The sequence below is a fragment of the Dreissena polymorpha genome, chromosome 3, assembly GCF_020536995.1.
Source record: "Dreissena polymorpha isolate Duluth1 chromosome 3, UMN_Dpol_1.0, whole genome shotgun sequence".
Taxonomy (NCBI): domain Eukaryota; kingdom Metazoa; phylum Mollusca; class Bivalvia; order Myida; family Dreissenidae; genus Dreissena; species Dreissena polymorpha.
In genome coordinates, this window is record NC_068357.1 from 123,219,329 (window position 1) to 123,244,630 (window position 25,302).

The 25,302-nt window shown below is 33.5% G+C and overlaps 1 protein-coding gene across 1 annotated transcript; it reads right to left on the bottom strand.

Annotated features, from left to right (window-relative positions):
* Positions 1-11,936: 11,936 nt before the first annotated feature.
* Positions 11,937-14,368, bottom strand: LOC127875273 (uncharacterized). The gene is made up of 4 exons (XM_052420221.1): positions 14,327-14,368; positions 13,456-13,887; positions 12,874-13,032; positions 11,937-12,401 (listed from the first exon to the last, which is right to left on the bottom strand). Exons 2-3 carry the CDS (start codon positions 13,867-13,869, stop codon positions 13,000-13,002), a joined length of 447 nt encoding a protein of 148 aa, XP_052276181.1. The 5' UTR covers positions 13,870-13,887; positions 14,327-14,368; the 3' UTR covers positions 11,937-12,401; positions 12,874-12,999.
* Between the last annotated feature and the right edge of the window lie 10,934 nt (positions 14,369-25,302).

Sequence of the window (25,302 nt, forward strand, 5' to 3'; positions counted from 1 at the left end):
CGGAACCATTTACGAACTCAACTCTCATATCAAGGAAACAAATGTTCTGACCAAATTTCATAAAAATCGGGCCAAAAATGTGACTTCTAGAGTGTTAACATGTTTCACTATATACATATAGAGAAAATGCCCCGCCCACTGGCGGCCATGTTTTTTCACCGATCTGGACCATTTTCGAACTCGTCCGAGTTATCAATAAAACCAATGTGTGACCAACTTTCATGATGATTGGGCAAAAATTGTGACTTCTAGAGTGTTTACAAGGTTTCTATATAGCCAAATAAGGAAAACTGCCCCCCCCCCCCCGGCAGCCATGTTATTCAACGGACCGGAACTATTTTCGAACTCAACTCTCATATCAAGGAAACAAATGTTCTGACCAAATTTCATGCAAATTGGGCCAAAAATGTGACTTCTAAAGTGTTCACATGTTTTCACTATTTGCATATAGAGCAAAATGCCCCGCCCACTAGCGGCCATGTTTTTTCACCGATCTGGACCATTTTCGAACTCGTCCGAGTTATCAATAAAACCAATGTGTGACCAACTTTCATGATGATTGGGCAAAAATTGTGACTTCTAGAGTGTTTACAAGGTTTCTATATAGCCAAATAAGGAAAACTGCCCCCCCCCGGCAGCCATGTTATTCAACGGACCGGAACCATTTTCAAACTCAACTCTCATATCAAGGAAACAAATGTTCTGACCAAATTTCATGAAAATTGGGCCAAAAATGTGTCTTCTAGAGTGTTTACATGTTTTCACTATATACATAAAGAGAAAAATGCCCCGCCCACTGGCGGCCATCTTTTTTCACCGATCTGGACCATTTTCGAACGCATCCGAGATATCAATAAAACCAATGTTTTGACCAACTTTCATGATGATTGGGCAAAATTGTGACTTCTAGAGTGTTTACAACGTTTCTCCATAGCCAAATAAGGAAAACTGCCCCCCCCCCCCCCTGGCAGCCATGTTTTTTAACTGACCGGAACCATTTTCAAACTCAACTCTCATATCAAGGAAACTAATGTTCTGAACAAATTTCATGAAAATTGGACAAAAAATGTGACTTCTAGAGTGTTCACATGTTTTCACTATAAACATAAAGAGAAAAATGCCCCGCCCACTGGCGGCCATGTTTTTTCCCCGATCTGGACCATTTTCGAACTCGTCCGTGATATCAATGAAACCAATCTTTTGACCAACTTTCATGATGATTGGGCAAAAATTGTGACTTCTAGAGTGTTTACAAGGTTTTTCTATAGCCAAATAAGGAAAACTGCCCCGCCCACTGGCGGCCATGTTTTTTAACGGACCAGAACTACTTTTGAATTCGACCACCATATCATTAAGGCAAACATTTCGACAAAGTTACATGAAGATTGGGCATGACATGTGACTTCTACAGTGTTTACAAGGTTTTTCTTTCTTTTGACCTAGTGACCTAGTTTTTGACCCAGCACAACCTAGTTTCGAACTCGGCCGAGATTTTATTAGGGCAAAGTTTTTGACCAAGTTTCATGAAGATCCGACATGAAATGCGGCTTCTAGAGTGTTTACGAGCAAATGTTTACGGACGGACGGACGGACGGACATACGACGGACAAAGACCGGTCAAAAAAGCTAACCTGAGCAATCAGGTGAGCTAAAAAGTCGTTTAACATTTTATAGCATATTTCAGTCTCATCTATTTACATCCCAATTAAATTATCAATGTCAATTAATTGTATTACCACTCCAGCTTTTTACTATTTTGCATAAATGCATTTTAAGAATATATTAAAACAATACATTATCATTTGATTTTACAAAATACATATTTTTAAACTGAATTACAAAGTGTATGCCGTTTATATCATACTTATTAATATTGCAAATAATTGTCTTTAAAACTTTAAAAATAAATAATGTTAGCCCCTTTCCGAAAGCCGAGGACCCTTTCCGCAACAAGCCCTTTCCTTTACTCGTATCGTACGGCATTCAAAAATATTGTAAAATTAAAGCATTTCTTGATGGATTTGAATGCAATTTAAAATGTAAACATAAAGTATGGTTTCGTTTATGAAAATACCAATAAATGTCTTTTAAAATTTTAAAATAAATAACTTTAGCTCCTTCCGAAGGCCGAGGCCCCTTTCCGCTACTAGCCCTTTCCGTGGTGCTCGTCCCTTTACGTTTCTCGTGTCGTACGGCATTCGAAAAAAGTGTAAAGTTTAATCATTTCTTGTTGGATTTGAATGAAATTTAAAATATAAACACAATGTAAGGTGCTGTTTATGAAAATACCAATAAATGTTTTTATAACATTGAAAATAAATTAATTTATGCCCTTTCCGCACACCGAAAACCCTTTCCGCTATTCAGTCATACTCCCGATTTTTTACCCATGTTAAGTAATAGTGTTTCCTCACAAATATCATAACTAAAACGAAAATTTACGAATCTGAAACAACTTTTTTCAATTTTGTCAATTTACTAAACCGTGAAAAGATCCCTTTAAAGGCAATTAACGTAGTGACCACCTATTTTGTAAATGGCCCACGGCGAGGGGACACTTTCAGGGAACATTTGGTCAGTGAATTGTGTTAATGTTGTTTAAAATATCAGTTCAGTACTGTACATATACATCACTTTGAACATTTTCTGCTTTATAGTGGCAAAACACAAGTTTTTGTCTGATATTATGGCTTTGTAAAATGTTTAAAAATCAATAATCTCGAGAGTTCCTGTTATTCTAGTCAGTTCTTTTTGTATTGAAATTGCCTACAATTATGTTAACATGTATTTTGAATGATTAAAGTCTGTATGATCTGAGCATTTTGTATTATTTCATTATTTTGCAAAGTACTAAGAAGAATAAGACATAATGGTCAGGACAAGTTGCTTTTTGGTAAGGACAAGTGGAATTTTGGTCTACTTGTCCGACTGGACAAGTGGCTTTAAATTTTAATGTCGAGCCATGGGTCTACATTCAAAAATTAATTAAGAAACATGAATATATCAAACCATATTGACTTACATGAGTTAAGGCAATTTTACTTTCACGAATTTGTGTGATAACATCTACATAAAAATGAGTTTTTAAATAACGTTCTATTAACATATAAACATACCTTAAAACAAGATGAACGCCAATACTCGTATGTGCTCTAAAGTCAGATTATGCTATTGTTTAAACAGTTTGATCGAAATCCACATCTTTCAAATTCAAATAGTTTTCGCTTACATTACAAATATCTATAAATAGCATTATTAAACCACAGGAGTTTGAAATTCTATCCATAAAGCTAATCTAATGGCTAAATAGAAAAATACCCCTTTATTGTATAAAGACTAGTCTTTATACTATATAGGAATATTTATTCATTTAGCCATTAGATTAGCTTTATGGATAGAATTTCAAACTCCTGTGATTAATCGTGTAATTTTGTGATCAGTTGTTCCAATCGGGGAACATCGACTATATTCGGAATCGATACGATATATGCTATGAATCGTCTGCTGAAACAGCTTGCAGTTGTTTGAAACACAGATGTAAAAACGTTCGTTGTTGGTCGGATGATTCATCATCGAATCACTCCGTATGAATATATGGAAGACTGGTTATACTATATAGTTTACACATACATTGAACGTTCTTTTACCTTGCAATGCAATTTCTTTTGTTTTCAGTGTAGCTTTATAACCCAGCCGTTTACCTAAAATGCCTTTTGAATATTTAATTGGCTGATTTGAGAGAAATCCCCCATTACACTCGCCACATTACAGCGCTGTTGTACAGCATATGCTACACTGTTCATAAGACGCAAGACACAAATGTTTCACCTGTTACAGTCACCGATTAAATCCCATTCGCAGATTTCAGGGTCGATTCTCGGTCAGTAAATCCCCAATGGAAGACTAAATGTATTATCCATAATCACCATATTTTTATAACTCTGTATTATTCTCAACATAAAAAATAAAAATAATTTTGGGAACGAAATGCAATGCGAGAAACAAGAACCAAAATACATTAGTTTCATGATAAGAGGGATTTCGTGTATTCGTAATTGTGTGACGTTAGCGGTCAGCGTGTATGGAAATCGTTCCTGTCAGCAAGAATAGACTACCGACATTTGCCAGCTTAAAATAATACAGTCTGACTTCAATGTTGTTCCGAAAATTATCTTGGTAAGATGTTCCATATACAAGAAAAAATGAAAGTACATGTGTATATAAGACTCGTGTCATGCAAAAATGGGTCTGATGACATGTGCGGTCAGACTTGCTCTGGCTGTGATATTGCAAAATCTGAGCTTTAGCTACGCTGGCCGCCTGTGTCATAAGAAGTATGTTCGCATGACGCGGCGCTAAAAGCGTGACTTGAATATGCGGAGAGAAAATTGCGTCTTCTACAAATGAAAACATAACGTGTATTGTTATGACAAAAAAAAAATAAATTCATAATAAGCCATGTGATGTCACATATGCTGAGATCGCAAGTAGTATATTTTTTAACTACACATATCATAGATGTTTGCATAGACTTTCACTTCATAACACACATGTCATGTGGTGGATATGCGACTTACATGTGCAAAAAAAAAACAACAGCAAGACCTTTGTTTTCAATTGAATTATTTTCAAATGTACATTTTCTTTATTTTAAAATCATGATATACGCCGAATATCGTTTTAAAGATAGGTCTTGTTTTGTTTCGTTGCATTGATAGTTCGATAAGGTTATCCATTCATAATCGTATGAATGCAATTCCTTATTACCGGCATTCATTCTGTTTGTATGCAAATCATCTTATTTATTAATACTATTTTCCGTTGATGCTTGAATGCGTGATTGATTTTTTTATAAACTTTACACGACACTTTTATTGCACGATGATGCAACTACATTACAGTTCACTGTATATCAATGAATAAAGTGGCTAATGCGTCATTTATTGCATATGATAACTGAGGTCTGCCATACATTTCCATTTGCTCACTCGCCAACACGAAAGATAGACCAATATACGCGCTAGAGAACGACACAAAGGGTGCCAATACGACATTTATGGCAATTGTCGTTTTGACGTGTTAAATTGAAGGCGACCTTTACAATTGCCATGTATGGATCTTTGGTCTGGGATATGGATTTCGGACTATCGCCAGAACGCACGCCCGCCCACCCGAACGAAACCGCCCGCCCGCCCGAACGAAACCGACCTCCCTCCCGCCTGAACAAAACCGTCCGCTTACCAGCCCTCCCGCACGAAAGCGCTTGCCCACTGCATGTTTTCTAGTATACGACCCATCTTTTAAACGCTTTTATGATGGTGAGTACTGGTCTTGTATAGACCAATTGTGACATGTAACAAATAAAATCAATTTATTTACTAGAAATGTGTCTGGAATTTCATTATACACAATAGAGTTGAATGGTTGGATGACGAAACAATATGTGAACGACGTTAATTGTTTGGTTTGCAGAAAGGATTGTGACACAATGATATTGGCCAGAGTAGGAGCGCATGTACAACTTGCGAAATCGCGTGAAGCAAATATGGCCCGGTCCCATATACGTTAACTGCAATAGTACCGTTATTGCCGATGCGATTTGGATGTCTTAATTACCACTTATACAGCTCTTCAATACCTTATTTTCGAATGACTTAATAAAAACTCAGCACGATTTTCAAATCACCCTGCGGTTAACACGTTTATATTCAACTGATGTACATATACGTATTACTTGCAGAGGTCACACATAGAAGCAATCATCGGAAATTGTAATATATGATATATTTGGGGTGAGTATAGTAAGAATCAACAAATATAACTTTGGATTATTAACAAATACACGTGTAAAACATTGATATATGCATTCATAAATGTTTAAACAAAAGACAACATCACACACAAGCTTGTCACTGGAATAAAAAAACAAACAATCTGGTTATTGTGAGCAATCGCATCGATTGTTTTCTAAATTACACATTATTGTTGTTAACTCTGAGCGCCCCAAGACAAGTTATATTTTTTTTGGCGTGTAATTTCAAAAATCAATGATAAACAACAAATAGAGTTTTGTTGATACATTTCATTCGGTTGACTTGGATATAATAATCCAAATGCTACATAATACTATCAGTATTATATATTTTTGGTCATTGATATTAAACTCGAACTCTCGCCGAACGCGGGCCCAACCACCCGAAAAAAAACTGCCCAAACAAATACGCTCGAGATAATGATGCACTTACATAAAATACATTCGCGAAAATATGCGCCTCCCTCTAAAATATTCAAAAAATAAAACAGCAAAAAAACAAACAAATTTTGCTCAGTAGTAAAACCAATTTCAAAGTGTTTTATTTGGTGAGGACTAAAACAAAATTGGCAAATTTATGAGTATAATTTAAAGAAAGCACTTAAAAAAAGATGGAGCTTCCTGATTAAGTCTTGAGCCACTTCATTTGCATTAGCAAAGTTCAAAACTATACATGTGAATACTGGTCACGTACAACGCGGGTGAATCTTCCTGAGCAAAACATTAAAATGAACCATGACACTATCCGTTTACTTTTTACACAAATAAAACATAAAAAACATAAATAAACAAACTGTGTTTTGATATTACCTTCAGGACTTTTAAAATTACGAGTATCTTACTCAGTGACCATGACTTATTATTGATGTAAATACTATTGAAACAAACCTTTTTTTTAAATTTAACTTCACCTTAAGCTATTTGATAAACATAAATACGCACCCTGTATGAAAAATAAGAATCCCAGTAATGAATTGAATTAACAACTAATGTAGTATTTTACAGTTTCAGCAGAAAATTCGAAAAAGCATTAGAGGACTTTTAAATAAACAAGCATACAATGTAAACGAGCAAACTTTTAACTGTTTTAGACGTCGATAGTTTCACACTTAATGTCTTGTTTTCTGGCCTGCTTAGTGAAACCAAACTTATGCAATTTACCGTGCGAAGCCAGTGCATGTGTTATGCACCACTGCATATCTACTAGTCAATGAGCATTCCTAGATATGAACGCTTTGTGGCACAATATTTAAAGGGGCCTTCAATTTAATTGGGATTAATTTTATGAAAATCTAAATAAATGACCGCAAGATTCAGGTATTGATAGCATATATCTTGTAATTTAAGAAGCAAGTCATTCACCGTCCACAGAAAAGAGGCAAATGGAATGGTCGTGAAATTAAAAACTACATTTGATTGATTATTAATGTTAAGATTATAGTAAACATGTAGCATTTGTAACGTCACCACATCCACAAAAATGTGAAAAGTGTTTGATTTGTTTTCAAGTGTGGAGATTATCTGTTTGTACAAGCGACTCGAACCCAGACCCCAAATGCCAACTATTAGATACCGTATAGGGCCCCTTTAAACGTGACACGACAGTAGAAATCGCTATAATGCTAGGTAAAAAATCCAACACACGGTGAACAATCGTACTGAACAATTGCACATTACAATTGTAATTGTATTCCTTGTGTAATATAATTGTATTACGATGAAGTATTGCTAAAATGATCAGTTTTGTGTGTTTTAATATAGACACTTCGCGACTAAGGCTGTAATATAAAACAAAGGGTAGAGCGGAAAATTGTAATTATCAACACGAGTTAATAATTATAACAAAAGCTTGTCATAGTAGTGCCAAATCCCCGCCGAATTAAGCGTGCTTGTATGACAACATTTGTTTTAGAGAGTAGAATACTATTTGTAAAACATGGCACCTGAAAAGCTAAACTATTTAATATGAAATTAAATTTAAAAAAATAAAATTATAAATAAATAAAATAAAAAAATAAAAATAATAATAATAATAATAAAAGGAAGATAATTACAAAACCACGACCGAAAGAGTTATGGTTCATGTTCACTTCACTTCTCCCAGTTGCCATCTGTTAATATTTCTAGTTTCAAGTAAATCCCTTCAGTAGATTGAGAGTTATGCTCCGGACAAAAATTTACTTTGAAATTAAATAAAGGGAGATAATTAAAAACTAAGGTAGATAGAGTTATGGTTCTTAGTCACTGCTCTTCTCCGACGTGGAATCTGTTTATATTTCAAGTATCAGGTAAATCCTTTCAGTAGATTAAGAGTTATGTTCCGGACAAAAATTAAATTTGAAATTAAATAAAGGGAGATAATTCAAACATTAAGGTAGAATTATGGTTCTTTGTCACTGCACTTTTCCTACTTGCCATTTGTTTATATATTTTAAGTTTCAAGTAAATCCCTTCAGTAGATTAAGAGTTATTCTCCGGGCAAAAATTAAGTTTGAAATTAAATAAAGGGAGATAATTCAAAAACTAATGTAGATAGAGTTATGGTTCTTAGTCACTGCACTTTTCCTACTTGCCATCTGTTTAAATTTCAAGTTTAAAGTAAAACCCTTCTGTAGATTAAGAGTTATGCTCCGGATAATGTTTCGGACGAATGCACATACGCACAGACGGACGGACGCACACACGGACAGACGGACGGACAGGACCAAATACTATATCCCCTCCGAAAAAAAAATCGGCAGAGATAATAAGCACATATTATTCAAAATGGTTTTAATCCGATCCATTTTTTCACCATTATTTTACAAAACACATATTATATTAATTTTCTGTACTTAGAAATCAAAATTTAAGTACGAACAATAATTGTCTGCCTGAGGCAATATTAAAGTTTCATATCAAAGATTTACATCGTATTTTTTTCTATTTAACGTTCATCACTTGTTGTTAATAATAATTAAATACAATTTAAATAAAATCGATTGATGTTATATATTCACAACTGAAACGAGATTTGAAATACGTTTAAAATTATTAAAAAAGACAAATTTAATTGGGAAGAATATTACTTTTATTTCAATGTATGATATACTATTAACACTGTTTTTCAATTCTGAAGAGTTGCGCCTATTGCGCATGTCTTGTAATTGAAATATTTTATTTATTTAGTCAGTTTTCATTTAAATCTCAAGAAACCGTAATATATAAATGCACATTTGGAGTTAATTATTAAAAGCTGTTGTTTTTATTATTTTGTATACTATCATTGTTTTCGAATGGCATGTCCAAGTACAAAATGGTTACGAAAATTTCAACACTTTATATTAATTACAAACAATGCCATGATTTTCATTTAAGTAAAATTATAAATACAAGCATTTATAAAAGTGCGTATTTTGATATATAGTAAAGGAAAATAGAAGACAGATACTTAAACGCTAGATATAATTTGTTGATTAAAGTCAATTATCTAGGTATGGTATTGACATAAATATATAATTTCCTTACGCTGTCAAAGCAAGATCGTCCTATTTCAACTTTCTTTTTATTTTTCTAATAATAAATAGCACAATAATAATGACATATTCAAGCTCGCCTATCATTTATCATATAAATTAAGTGTGACTTTACGTACAAGCAATTTAAAAGAGGGCTGACATATACAAAAGCATATTAATTATAACACTGTAAGCGACAGACGCTGAATTAATTGAGGTCTCATTCCATACAGGGGACATCATCCGATAGAGATGTCAACATCCTTTATTGTCTTAAATGCAAGACATTTATAACATTATTTTGATACGATGAATATCCGATGATAACATGTGAATATCCTTAACGTGATGTCGAGATACTTTAAGAGTGTTGCACATTAGCGCTCTCCTCACGCCGTTGAACAAATCATGACAAAAGACATCGGGTAAAATGACCACGACGCTCATACTTACGACATAACAGTTCCCGAGGAATTATCGCCAAATATCAATTAACTGAATCTGTATCACACTGTTTTGGGTCAGTGAGAAGCCATGTAACTAATAGCGTATACAGGCAACTTTGGAACTTTTTATAATTAAGAACTACCACAAATCTTAAATATAAATTCACTCTTGATAAGGATTAATAATGTTTCTAATTGTTCAATAATCAACATGGCTTTAAAGCACAAAATGTCTTCTTTTGTCAATAAACTATGTTGATATCACAAAATTTAAATCCATTTAATATAAATCTTAATTTGAAATTGTATACTCGATATGGTTTCCAAAGTTTCCTGTATGCACGTGCGTAGTGTATGTTGCGTATCTGTCGATGCTTTCGTAAAAAATATCTGCCACAGGGAATTTTTTATAACATGGTTCATACCCTTGGCATTGGGGCTTCAATTATTAAGAAAATGATAATTGTATTTATTCGTTTGATGTACAGCATTGCCTGTCCATTCATTCATTAATTCATTAATTAGTTCGTTCGTTCGTTCGTCCGTCCGTGCGTCCGTCCGTTCGTTCGTTCGTTCATTCATTCATTCTTCCATTCATGCGTTTACGTATATTTAGTTTTTTTACTACATATTAAAACATGAACCTCATATATACTTAAAAATGTATTAACTTACTTTTTTAAAATAATACCGCCCTTACCTCGAACGACGCTGTTTTCCAAATAGATATGACATAAATTACGTACCAAATAGATATTACACATCAATTAACCCCTAACCCTAACCCTAATCCTAACCATTACCCTACCCCCTACCCCCTAACCCTAACCCTACCCCTTCCCCTAACCCTAACCCTAACCCTTCGTGGGCGGAGTTTACACCGCACTACTTTTGTATATTTTCTTTATGGGTGATGTATCTATTTCGAGTACAGCGTTTTCGCCATCCTTCTCTGCATCCCATCCTAATCTGTTTAAATCTGTAAACATTTTGCTTCATTCATAAATATACCTTTGAATACGAGAATGGTCCGTTATTTTCGCAACCAAACCGACCTGGCGATTTACTTGAATGCTAACATGCTTACTTTAAACGCGTTTCACTTTCTGATTTTCATACAAATCAATCAACGTTTTTCTCACACGTTTCCAAAACTAATTACACGATCACTGCGAATTCATTATCTTAAATCGGTGCAGGACTTAAATTAAAACGCATACCAGATTCAACTAGATTCTGTTTGTTTACGCTGTACTGAAAGTTTATTAATCTCACAATAGTTGTTCATTGAGGACATATGAAACTTTAGATTATCATGAGACAAAGGACGCACGCACCTTTTCCCTCAGAAGCCGTTCCGATTCTTAAATGCGGTAAATATTGCATAATTATATATGTTTAAACGCAATAATTTGAAAATATTTTGCGTCCCTAAACGAACTGTTATATCTCAAACTCAATACGAATACCTATGGCAAAGATGCAAAAGTGTGTAATGGATACGTGATTTATCTGGAAACAAAGAACATGAGGTGCGTTCGTGGAAAACAGGACTTAACGCATCTGCGTAAAGTATCGTCCCATATTAGCTTGTGCAGTCCTCACAGGCTAATCGGGGATGAAAATTTCCGCTTGTATGAACTTTTTCGTTTACAGGAAGTCTCTTCTAAAAGAAAATCCAATCTAGATGGAACGTGTCGTCCAATATTAGCCTGTGCGAACTGCACAGGCTACTCTGGGAGACACCTTTAGCCTCAGAGCGCGGGTCATATGCTGCAGGTATTGCTATACTGAGGTTCGAGAGTGCATCATACATGCCTTAGTCGCGCTTTCGAGAGTGTTGTGACTAAGATTGTTCTAGAATACGTCGAAAACGACAGTAATCATATTGAAAACAAAAAACAACAACAAAAACCACAAAACGACGTTGCGTGGTATTTGTAAGACTGTGAAACAAAAGACATATCGCAAGTATTGCGTCGCTCACAATACTGCCGTCGGATTTATTCTACCATTGCCCCAGGGGCCATTGAAACAATAAAAACGATCGATAACAACAATCAACGTTGTCTTGTTTAAATATCTTTTGCATTTCGGAAAAATAAAAGACATTCAAGTTTTAGCATAATGTGAACAGAATTACTAGGTATGATGTAAATCTTAAATAATGTGTGTGCTTTTTTCTGCGTTTAAGGACATAATTAGTTTTCGCATAAACGTTTGTCAATTATCGTATAACAATATGAATATAAAACAAATGTTTACATTAAAGCGACCAGGTATTAAAGATGATTAAATGAAAATGTTCTAATACGTAGCGTGGTACATGTAGCTATAATAAAATTATTTTGGTTACCTCAAAGATTGCATGTTTCAAATGTTTAAATGTTCTTTATTGTCTAAGCTACGGTGCCTTTATCATTTAATAAATAGTCTGCTATGCACACTTACTTACACATTTTAGTTCAAACAAAGAAATTGAACAACCAAAAAGATATCTAAAGGTTTAAACATTTTAAAGTTCAATATATTGTTATACAATTCAATCGGGTTTCAACCAGCTATATATCGCGCGCCGTGTTCAGCATCCCTGGAAAGTCATTGAAATCATGTACGTGAACTCATCCCTGTCCACCTGTTCGTCTCCTGTTAAGAAAAACACACGATATGATATGTTGACAACTTATACTATTTTTAGAAAACAAATTGTCGGATATCCAAAAATGGCTTTTTTGGAAGCTTTTTCTTTCCATAACGGCCATGGAATTCAAGTTTTGATCGAAATAAATATTGTATAATAAAATACGTGTCTGTGCCTTTGATAGAAAAAACAGTAAAGTCATGTACACATACGTATTGTACGCAGTCACGATATCCATTATTCTCCCTAATATAAACGCCCTACACCATTTTTTTTGTTTCATAACCCATATGGACAAGTTTGGAATGATTAGCCTAAAGGGCACAAGAGCTGAACATTGTGGCGTCCTTATGCTTTATGCTGTTAAGGGGCTGAGTTTTTCGATACTACATGTAAATAATATTGTTTTCCTACAGCTATTGGTATGCTTGTAATATATTGATTATTAATGATCGTAAACTTAAAACCATAATTCACCTGAAAACAAATCCAGTGTTTCGAACAATTCGTCAGTTTCCGCGTTGTCGCCATACACAGCTGCTAACTCTTCTTTAAAGATGACTCCATCTCTGTTCGTGTCGTAAAGGTTGAAATCACATGGGTTCACTGATGTGTGCACTGAGTGAAATACCTCTCCTTAAAAACATTGTTTATATTATATTGTTTATGATTATTGAAAATAATGTTAATAAAATAAAACAAAACGTTATAGTAATTATGTTTATGTTGATCATGTCGATCAAATGGTGTCACACTAAGAAAATAGTTTCGTAAATTTTACAATCTAAATGTTACTTTTAAAGATCGCCTTTTTCTTTTCAAGTAACAGCAGCTGCTCCTTTTTGAAATATTGATTATGTCGATCAAATGGTGTCACACTTAGACAATATTTTCGTGAATCTTACAATCTAAATTCTACTTTTCATGATCGCTTTCGTCATTTAACGTTACAGCAGCTGCTCCTTTTGTAAAAACTTTAAAGTTTGTCTCTAATCATGTCATGGATTTTAGAAATTGGAATCACGTTTCCAAAAAAAAAATCTACACAGAAAATCACACCTGCTCAAAGCTCCTTCTCCTTCTTCTTTTGAACGTCACTTTCACTTCCGTGGACACTCCAACGTTTCCCTGCGTGTCCGCATGACCACCAACATCTACTTTCACACCATTCCCAGTATCATGTTTCACACTTCCTTCCACCTTTACGTTTTTGCCGTCCGTGCTGACCTTGCCAGTTACCTCTGTGCTCTTGTCGTTCGACTTCTTGCCGGTTGACCCACTGCCGTTCGACTTATTGCCGCTTGACTTATTGCCGTTCGACTTACTGCCGTTTGACCCTCTGCCGCTCGACTTACTGCCGTCTGAATTACTGCCGCTCGACTTACTGCCGTTTGACCCACTGCCGTTTCTGCGGCAAACCACTTCGTGCACCAATACCACGAGCATCAGCAACGCCGGGACGGATACTTTCATGTTTTCGAATAAGTATATCTTTAACAGAAAAGGTATCATGACTGCAGTTATCAGTGCATTACTTTTGTAATTACCTCAGTCAAGTTTTTCATACTTTTAATATGATGCGGATACATATTAAGTAGAAAAAAGGCTTCCAAACAAACAACTTTAGAATTCAATGTAACCTAAAAGAAATACCACAAGCAGATTGTGTGCCATTAACCCATACATAAATGTGCAACGGGCACACGAACAAATATTAACAAGTAGATCATTGTTACATATTAAATATGTTTTATATTTGAACATGTTATTTATTTGATAATTAACATATTCTCAGAGTTTTGGTTCATCGTTCAACAGCTGTCAGCCGCATTAGACATTGATCCGATTCATGTTAATAAGTAACAATCATATACACTATTCAATAATGTTCATAACAAGACGTGCGTAGAAATATAAATTATATACTTACTGTAATGATGCAATTTAAACAGACTGAGAATGTTTGATTTACTCGACCTTATATACCTATCCACGAATAATAAAAAAGAGATTCGGTTTCGTAAACTCTTCTCAAAAATGTTGATTGCGAAATTCCCTGATTTAAAAGCAAATGGGGAATTTTTCGTACCTTAAAAAATCCGTTAGATTGCGCAATATATTTTCTCACTTAACGGAATTGTATGTTTAAAACAATGCATGAAAGTTTAAGTTCATGGAATATGATGTAAACTTTAACAATTACGCATACCATGTAGGTTTGGTTACGCTTTGATTATCTTTATGAAATATGGTGGTAAGAGTAAGATGAGGACAGTTATCTTAACTTAACTTATAAGACCATAAAACACATTATTTTATTTATTTAATACAAAGCATAATCTATCAGAATAAATTCAAATCGTCGTATAATGAAGTTGTTTAAGTATAGTAACTCTTATACAAAATCTTGACAGTGTGCTACATGAAAAGAATCTTGTTGAATATTGTCCAAACACAACCCATTTATTTTAACAAAGCTCTTTCTATGTGCATTAGCATGGACATGAGTGATTGTATATTCAAAGAAAAAATCATGCGATAACACATCACAAAATCGTGTTTGAACAGTTCTTTTTAACATTATGATTTCAGTTTTATAAGCAGTATTTGTTGTTATATTGTTTAAGTGAGTAAGACACATTGAGCTATCTTTAATTCCAGTGCTTTTACTAAATTATATAAATTGTGTAAAAAGCTTATATTTTATTTGTTTAGGATCTGTTTACATCAATTTTGTATTGAACAAAATGCCAGGAATATTTTTAAATACCATCCCTGCACATTTCACAATTGGGAATTTAACCTTCACATGCCTTTAAACAATATCACGTAGTAAGTAATACGTTTATAACATTTAAACATATCAGTGACGATAGTCATGACTAATGCTTTGTAAATATGTTGACAGTGAGTCGACAACTGTTTCGGTTTATGGCTTTACATTTCGCAATAGTCTGAACGTTTAACCCTTTCAGTGCGGGAACCGAATTTTAAAGGCCTTTGCAAACAGTTTGGATCCAGATGAGACGCCACAGAACGTGGCGTCTCATCTGGATCCAAACTGTTTGCTATTCTGATAGTATTCTTTGAAAAAAAAATGAAGAAAATGCTTATTTTACAAATTCAGCAGACGACATTTTAGCAGCCGACAAATTTCCCAGCATGCAAAGGGTTAAGCTAATCAGGAACAACGCATTCCGACTAGGCTGGATTTTCGTTTAAACAGACTCCCTTTAACATTCGACAAAAGCTGAAAGTGTCGGCCCTGATTAGCCTGGGCGGACTACACATTCATTAAGCTCTGTTTTCCCAAAGACCGGCTCATGTGTATGTGTGATGACACCTACTTTAGTTCTTCGAACTTAAACTCGTTACATATCTTAAAATATTTCTCATTTATTAATACAATAACAGTTATGTTAACAAAACACAACCTAGTGTTACATCTACATAGGCTGTTGAAATTGAGAAAACAGTTTCGAAATTTTTGACACAATGTGAAACGTTGGTATTCAACAAGTAAACAAATAAGTAAGCAAATATCCCACGCAAATTTACCCACAGGAATTCACGTCCCATGTGTGCATACGCATTGTGCTTTTACCTTTGTTTTTCTTTTTCATCATGATTAGTAGACCAGCGCATGTCTTCGTACTTAAATATTGTTGATTCTTCCCCGAACTGAGTAACGTGCTTACATACTTGTATAAATTGTTGTAGTAAAAGTGTGTTTTTTTTTTACGCAAATGTTCCATTTGTTTATATCTATTTGGCAGTGATTAGAACATAAAATAACTTTTACAATAATTTAAAACAGCAGTCCATATAAAATATCACATTTTCGATTATTTTTTTTGTCAAGTGACATTATACATTTTGTTTTTATAAAAATATGCAACAATGAAACGCGATACAATACTAACGCGATACAATAATAACGTTATTTAATGTTGTCCGTTACTTTCAGTTTACCAAGGCATTATTTTAGTACTCATGGTGCACACATGAGGCAGAATGTTGTACTTAGAACACATTTTATACAGAACTTCATAATGTGACTTAGATAAAAAGTAACAGACTTCTGATTCCAGTCACAAATTCAGCTCCGAACTTTTACTGCTGAAAATCTTTACAGGGCTCATAATTGTTGTTCAATTTTCGGGACAGAATTTGCACCCGGGCTTCACTTCATTTTTATAAAATGTCTTTAGATGAAAATGAATAACTAAGATAGATATTGTTTGGGATTAAAATGATCAATATTTTTTTTGCTGAGGCTTAGTTTCAGAATTTATAATGAAATCACTTTCTTATGATAATTTATCTTAAATACCTAAAGTATAGGTGGATCTTCTATGTACATAAAAGCTCTTTAAATTTAGGGTCTTACAGCAAACGTGTTTAGGATTGTATGCATACAATCAACATCTACGATCTACATATGTATGTTATATGCATATTGCTAACCAATATATATAACAAAGAAGAATCCCGTAGAAAATACTGTATAGACAAACGTGCCTTCATATATAATACTAAATGACCAAACAAATATTAATTATTGCCCAGTTGTTGGACAACTTGACAAACAATCTACAACTCTGAAGCTCATATAAATTTTGTTTATATTTAATGCATCACACTATTACAAGCTGTATTATAAGTAATAAGTAAGTAATTTTTTACCTTTGACCATTAAGTGTGATCTTCATTTTTTGCACAGGTGCACACACGACACAGTTTCCAAAAGGTAACTAGTATAAGGTATCACTTTGGTAAGATGTTTAAATGATGAGCTTATAGGGAGGTAAATACTGACTAGTATGTTGTGTAAAAGTTATTAACATCTTCGGGCATGAATGCTATGTACAATAGTGTAAACAATGATATACTAAACATTAAAGAATTTATCAACAGGACAGGTTTTCTTCTTGCTTCAAGTTCAATATATCTTGTTCGACTACTAATGTAGAGGCTTAACGGTAACAGAATAACATGCTGAGCGCATCATTAACATGTTAGCAAACAAGTTCAAGTATTACTACACAAAATAATATCAGTGTTTAATTATACTTATACGATTTTTAGATGTAATATACCACATATTGCTATCCTTGTTCATGTTTTCGTAAACATTTATAGAAGTTTAACACTTGGAGGAGTGAGTGATTAATTTGCATAGTATGTACATGTAAATACTTTTTGTCAACTTGCTTCCTATGTGTCGATTTTTTCAAAGACACAATTTCCAACAAGATATTCAAAACATTCACTACAGGCATGTGGGTAAGACATTTGTCTGTAAAAATGGTTTTCTTATTTATATTTTAGCTTGGCTGTGGTAAAACTAGGCTTAACACATGTTTGTAAAGATTTGTCCTAGAATAGCCTTTACATTCTGAACATACTACCGAATCAAGGATGACACTTTTCGCTTATATGGAACTTTTCAATTAAAGAAAGTCTCATCTAAACAAACTTGTCATCCCACAATACTTTACCCACATGCATACAGTCCAGTTTTCTCAGATACCTACTCATTTGTTAATTCTGTCTTTTGCATATGGTGTCATTCTCTTGCAATCAGTCTTTTAAAATCACTGTATTGGGTTAGATAAAGCATTTATTATGTAGTCTTTTTAGCTCGGCTGTTTTCAGAGAAAACCCGAGGTATTGTCATAGCCAGCTCGTCGTCCGCCGTCCGCCGTGCTAAATCCTTAAAATTGGCTCTAAAATCTGAAATGCTTCCACCTACAAATTTGAAACTACATATTTAGATGCACCTTGATGAGTTCTACACGCCACACCCATTGTTTGGTCACTAGGTCAAAGGTCAAGGTCACTGTGACCTCTAAAACAAATTAATTCTGACAAGCTTTCATTTATTCAAAACTGCACCTGCAGCCGAGCGTTGGCACCCGTTATGCGGTGCTCTTGTTTTAAATATATTTATTTCTAAGACCAATGTCTGCCAAAAGCGATCCAGGGTTTATTAGTATAACGATTGTTTAATCAGAAGTTATGCTGCTTGTAACTTACTGCATTGTGATTCATTGTTGCTTATTTATGTGAAGTCAACTGTTATTTGTCTTGCTTTAACACATCAAGCTTTCTCTGTTTGTGAGCAACCTATGTATGTAACATACAGCAAGCATTTTTGTTGAATAGCTTCAAAGCAATAGATGCAGTAAATAGGTTTTGGGACCAAATATTGGAATATGATTGGAAATAGTAGGGCTATATTTGGTTCAGTACTATAGAGATTTGTTGTGTTTTTTTTTTTCACTATTTAAATATTATTTAGTTCCGGAGTTGTGTCATTTGCAAAAGAAAGTAGATATAAATAAGTTTTTTCATATTGATTGATAAAAAGCTGTCCCATTGATCTTACGATGATCCTTTATTGACACTGTCCTTTAGAAAGCACATTTTAGCGACGGACGTGATGGTATTTACATGTAGTTAAGGCTCCATTAAACGCATTGGATTTATGTTGAAATGTGTACTTTATGATCTAGAGGTTGAACAAATTACCAGATTTGTGTTACAAAATTTGTAAATCTTACATGTATGCGCATGACTTGATGTCAACTTGATTAAATTTCTAAGCAAGGACAAAACAAAACTCGTGTCAGCATACGTGAATGTGTAATGTGGCTTGAATATTCGATAGAACGTCATGTTATCTCTTATCAGTTCATTACATACTACCCCATTTGGCGTGTATGGCGATTACGCGCAGTAAATTAATAGGTACCGAGTGCTCTTTTAAAGTAGGGAATATTGATAGATGTATAGAGAAAACTAGATGTTTGTACAATCGCTATTTCTGGAACATATATAACTTTAATCGCCAGCTTAAAGATTCAATCGATATTTGCAATTAGGACGATCGGAAACAGTATTTTTTTCGGCTATAGCTTTTTATTCAAAATCTAAAACTAGAACAAAAATCAAATAGAGGTGCAAACGCATTCTCTTCGAGACCATGTTCCTATTGTGGATTAAGAGCGTTTACTGGTATGCCTGTGACACCACGTGCCGGCCATGCGTAGCTAAGATTATCAAGATTAGATGCGTCATCTTTCTCACTTGACTTGAATACCAAGAATCGACGGGATATCTCGATAACACGAATCGTTGTTATTATATAGGCTTTATGGGCTATTGTTGAGCGATTTTTTCCAAAAACTGATATATATATATATAAGGCCCGCTCGCTCAGTGGGTAGAGCTCTGGACTACAAAGCCGAGGGTTGCATGTTCGAGTTCAGGTCTTTCCACATTATTTGTGTGGGATTTGATGTCTGATTCAGTCGGAAAGTTGTTATTTGCCTACACTGTGTGCACTTAGTACTGGTAACCCATCCTCACCAATGAACAATATGATGATGTTATTTTTTACTATTATAATATGACATATATAATCCTAAATATGCTTCACAACATTTATGGTACAACGCAGGAACGCATCGGTGCACAACAGAACCCGGGGAAGTTCCAGTAAGTGTGTACAAATGTCGTTTGTCAATGTCACTGTAGCTTGCTACAACACAATTACTATCCGCATCATATCTAGACAGTTCCTTATCCCTCTTCCATCCTATTGCCTTTACTAGTAACTCGGGAGTAAAGGGAGATGCTCAAAAAGTTTAGCTCCATAGTTCAAAGGTCAAAATCACAGCTTCTTGTAGGATGGAACGAACCAATTTTCTTTAAAGACCATTTTGTTTGATACAATCATTTTATGCTTAGTGGTACGATTATGCAAAATGTAAATGCTGTTAAGTCACTTAAAGTGGAAGTAGATTATTTTTTTAATTCAACCAGTTACAAGCTATGAGATAAAAGTTCAAGGTAATTGCGATTTTAATGTTAAAACCTATTTCATCAATATTTTGTTTTGCCTGTGTTATGTATACCTAGATTCATACTGTTATTTCATTTCCAGGGTTACGATCACATCTTCTATTTTAACGCCACATTCTTGGTGGGACACATCAACCACCACGCCAATTTTCTTGTCTATGGAATTACTATGCAAAACCAACAGCAGTTGTGTACGCTTTATTGTCTTAATTCAAATGATTACAATTTTATTTGGGCTAAAAGTGCAAGCATAACAATATCGGGTGAGTGCTGTGAATATAAATGAACTGATCCGTATATGTACCTTAGTGCCATGTAATTATTGTTCAGACATAATTTTTGTGAAGTTTTAAATATATATCAACGCCTGGTAATAAAAGATAGTTGTTTAATATATACCAAACTATATGCATCTTACAATTTTGCAAGTGCACATTCGCCGAATAATTTATTTAAAGTGATACGCCAAAATATAACAGTATTAATAAAAACACTAAAATAGCATTTTAGTTAAGTATGTATACTTATATAATATTTAAGAACTAATCTACGTGTAAGTGTTCGTTATTGAGGTAATAACCAACGGGTTGGAGTTCCGATGCGTAGTATGCTTTGGTAACAAGCATATGAACGACGAACCGTTAATTATTATCGCAATAACCAACGCTTACACGTCGATTAGTTCGATTCTTACACGATTTCATTAATAAGTTTTCCGCAATTTAAAGGTTATAAATGAGAATTATATAAACCAAACGTCCTCCACTTTTCCGCGAAAACGTGACGTCATCACCACAATGCATATCAAATGACGTTGTCTCCATTCATAAACAGTGCGCTGATAATCAAAGTGACGTCATACTTACAACTGTTGGTATATCGGGGTAATCTCCCACGGTAAGCTCCCTTCTCATTCCGATGTGCATGCGTGTGCGACTGTGGTAGAATAAATTATTCATAAATATGATCATTATGTTTGCGTCAATATTTATTTAATTTGCTCATTTAAAAGCACGTGATAAACAAGAACTGACACTCGTCATTTCATACCATATTTTCTAAAACTCGTCCAGGAAATTCGTTAGTAATCTCGCCAAAGGCTCGCTTACTAACACAATTCATGAACTCGTTTAATAAAATATGGTATAATATGACAACTCGTGCCAGATTTGACAGGACGAGAATACAAATTAACTTTTCTGGGAAAACTGGACTAATTGCATTTGCGTCAAGAGTCATTCCAGATTACCCAGTACAGTCAGGTTAATCAGGAATGACACATTGTCCGCCTAGCTCGGATTTTTGTTAAAAATAAACTTAAAAAAAAAAATTGCGTAAGAGCACATGCATTAAACCCATTTTATAAGTAACACATTTGTCAGAAGGTGTATCTAATATTCATGAATGTATGAAGTGTTTCTCGGATACTGTTTATGATATTTCTTTCTCATGTCACGGGAGAACGTATAGTAATCGCCCGAAGAAAAAGAAGCGAAAATCATTATGGTTTAATGAAGAATGTAGATATGCTAAAAATGTTTTGTGATGCGAAGAGACGTCTTGCCGCTATTAAATCGGAAGAAAACAAATTAAATATGTTAAATTGCAGAAAAGAATTTATCAAAGTAAAGAGATTGGCTAAATATATTTTTTTTAACAAAGAAAAAGTTAAAATGTCTAATATGAGCAAAGTGTAAATTTTGGAAATGTATTAAGAAATTTAGAAATAGTAATAGTCCTGATGCTAATGTTTGTCTAGATGACTTTAAACAAAACTAATATATCCATATAGCCAAAGTCAGTTTACGAATGATTATTTAGACCTAGATAGGGATAATACTATACACGTTGAATATCTTGATAGAGAAATTTCTGTTGAAGAAGTTAAGAAAACAATATCTTCTTTGAATAGATACGAATACGAATACGAAGATTTATTTGCTGTCAAAGGCCACCAGCCCATAATACAGACAGTGTAATTTCATTATTATATAAAATAAACTGAGTAGTTAAAAAATACAAAGTCATATGATGCAACACACACATGCACTTTCGTAGAATAAACACTGCTATACATTATAATTTCACAATTTTTATATATCAAAATGCAAGTATAAACATATTTACAATCTAAGCCACAGCGTATGATTCATTACCAATGCCAAAATTTATAATTATGCAGTTTTTCAACCAAAACATGGTTTACCTAATAATTAAATACCTATGACACGTTAGCATGCACAATAGTACTAGTACTATTACTTTAACGTAATCTAAGAATCATTATTCATTATCAAAGATAAATAAACAATTCAATACAAGCACGCAGTATTAAAAGGAAAGCTAGTTTGCATGATAATTACGTAATTGTTTCATATTAGCATGCACATACATAAATATGTGTATATTTTATGGCATTCTAAATACATTTTAAAGGAAAAAAAATGGACATCTAATGCAAACGTGATGAATGATGTGTGCTAATGACATGTCTTTGTACTTAATTACATTCCGACAAGAGTTGTGATAATGATTATAATGTGTCCGACTTTGTTATCGATGCTAATAATATTATATCCCCTTATGTATGTACAATATTAAACTACAGGTGTGATAACTGTATATATCCTGAGGCATGGTCTAAAGGAGTTAATATCCCAATATATAAGAAAGGTGCTAACTATAGAGGTATTACTTTAGTAAATGTAATGAGTAATATTTTCGTTAATATTAAGAAATCGCATTAATAGCTGGTGTGAACAAGAAAATGTTTTTAACAGTAGTCAATTTGGTTTTAGAGATAAATGCTCTACATCTGATGCCATTTTCTTATTGCACTCGATCATACAGAAAGTGTTAGCTAAAAAGTCATAATTATGGTGTATTTTTATTTATTATCAGAGGGCCTTCGATTATGTTAATAAAGATGCATTGAGGACCAAATTGCTTCAATCTTGAATAACCTGTAAAATGGCAAATATAATAAAACGCATATATTTAGACGTCCAAGCATGTGTAAAAATGTCAAGTACTATGAAAATGTCTGATTTTTTCAATGTAACAATAGGCTTGAAACAAGGAGAGACGTTGTCGTCTTTACTTTGTATTCTGAAGGTGAATGATATTGTTGAAAATTTGAACTTTGATGCATTAACTGAAAAGGATTTTGAACTTGTTTCTATGTAAATGATCCTATTTGCTGACGATATTGTATTGTTTACCACAAATCCAAATAGTCTACAGTCACAAATAGATGCTGTACATCATTATTCTTTTAAATGGGGTTTAACAATTAATGTTAGTAAATCCAAAGTATGTGTTTTTGGAAAAAAAGAAGCAAAATGTATATCCTGACTTTCATATAGACAGTGAAAAAATCGAAATTGTTGATAGCTGTGTATATCGTGGAATAAAATTGTCATACACTGGTAATATGCTCAATGCAGTTAGAGCACTAAATGAACAAGCCCTTAGAGCTTATAATAACCCTTTAAATGTTTTTGATAAGGTTAGTCTTGATATTAGTACTAAGTTATCTCTGTTTGACTCTATGATTGTGCCTGTATTAACATATGATTGTGAAGTATGGGTTGTTTTTAATTATAAAGAGGTAGACACTTTGCATGTACGATTTTGTAAGTATTGACTTGGTGTTAGGAAGCTAACTCCTACATATGCTGTGTATGGGGACCTTGGTCGAGTGCCTCGATCAGTTATTTGTAAGGAAAGGGCTGTTAACTTTTGGTTGAAAATGATGAAAAATAACGAATTACCTATATATCACATGTGTAATGATCTATGCAATAATGTCAGTATGCCTTGTTGGGCAAGTAGAATAAATTCCATTGTTGAGCATATAGGTTATGCAAATATCAGATTGTTTTTCGATCATAACGTTCACTATTACAGTTTGTTAAAATCAAGAATTAGATATCATTTTGTACAAGAATGGCATAATAGTATTAATGCAATGCCAAAACTTTATAGTTATTGCAAATATAAAACCGATTTTTTTTTAAATATTTAGATGTTATTACTAATGATAAGTTACGAAAACTATTGACAAGTATACAATAATGTTCCAATAGTTTAGAGATACAATTAGGAAGATATTATAGCATAGAAAGAGAGAATAGATTTTGCAAATTATGTAATCAAAATGCTGTAGAATCAGAATATCATTTTATTTTATGTTGCTCAAAGTATAGATGTATAAGATCAAAATATATTGGAAATTGTTCATGGCCTACTGTTCAAATATTCATTAAATTAATGTCAACAAAAAGTAAAACATGTATGTAAAATCTTGCCAAATATATTAAAGAATCTCTCTGTTTAAGACAAAATGCTCTTGAAAACCTAACAGTTCTCTGATCATAATGTAATATTCTGCTGCGTTCTTTTTTTCAATATCATACATATAATGTAAACATGTATATGATCATACAACACAATGATTGTATAAAGCAATAAAGTTCAGACATGTTATACAAGATATGCTTATATATATATGTATATATATATATATATATTATTTTTTTTTAGAGAGAGAAAATAAAAGAACAACAGAGGAATAGTTATGAAAAATGATGAGTTGTATAAAGTCGGAAGAAAGCACACTGAATTTGTGTGTTTTGTTGTATATTCACAATGATCTTGTCAGATTGAAAAAAATATAAACAAAAACCTAAGAGATTTGTAATGTGTCATTACTGAGGGCTATTTCTTTCTCAATCTGGATTTTTAGTTTAAGACTATGGACAAAACAATTAAAATTTGGTACTTGTTTTTTGTACTTCATGTTTAAGATAAAATATTTCATCAATATAACCATACAATTCACAATATTATTACCGTCTATTGATTTCAATGAGTTAATTCCGAAACTTACATTTAAGAAAGATAGTTGAACGTTTAGTTGCTGTTGTTCAAGAAAAGATGTTAATTGATTCCAGATAGGCTGGATGTGTTTGCACTCCCAAAAAAGATGTTCTATAGTTTCAATGTTTTCACTGCAGAAGTCACACAGATTTGAGT

Coding starts and splice junctions, on each gene's coding strand:
- LOC127875273 (XM_052420221.1), bottom strand. CDS start 13,869: ATGAAAGTATCCGTCCCGGCGTTGCTGATGCTCGTGGTATTGGTGCAC. Junction 13,033..13,455: donor GGAGAAGGAGCTTTGAGCAG/GTGTGATTTTCT, acceptor AATGTTTTTAAG/GAGAGGTATTTCACTCAGTG.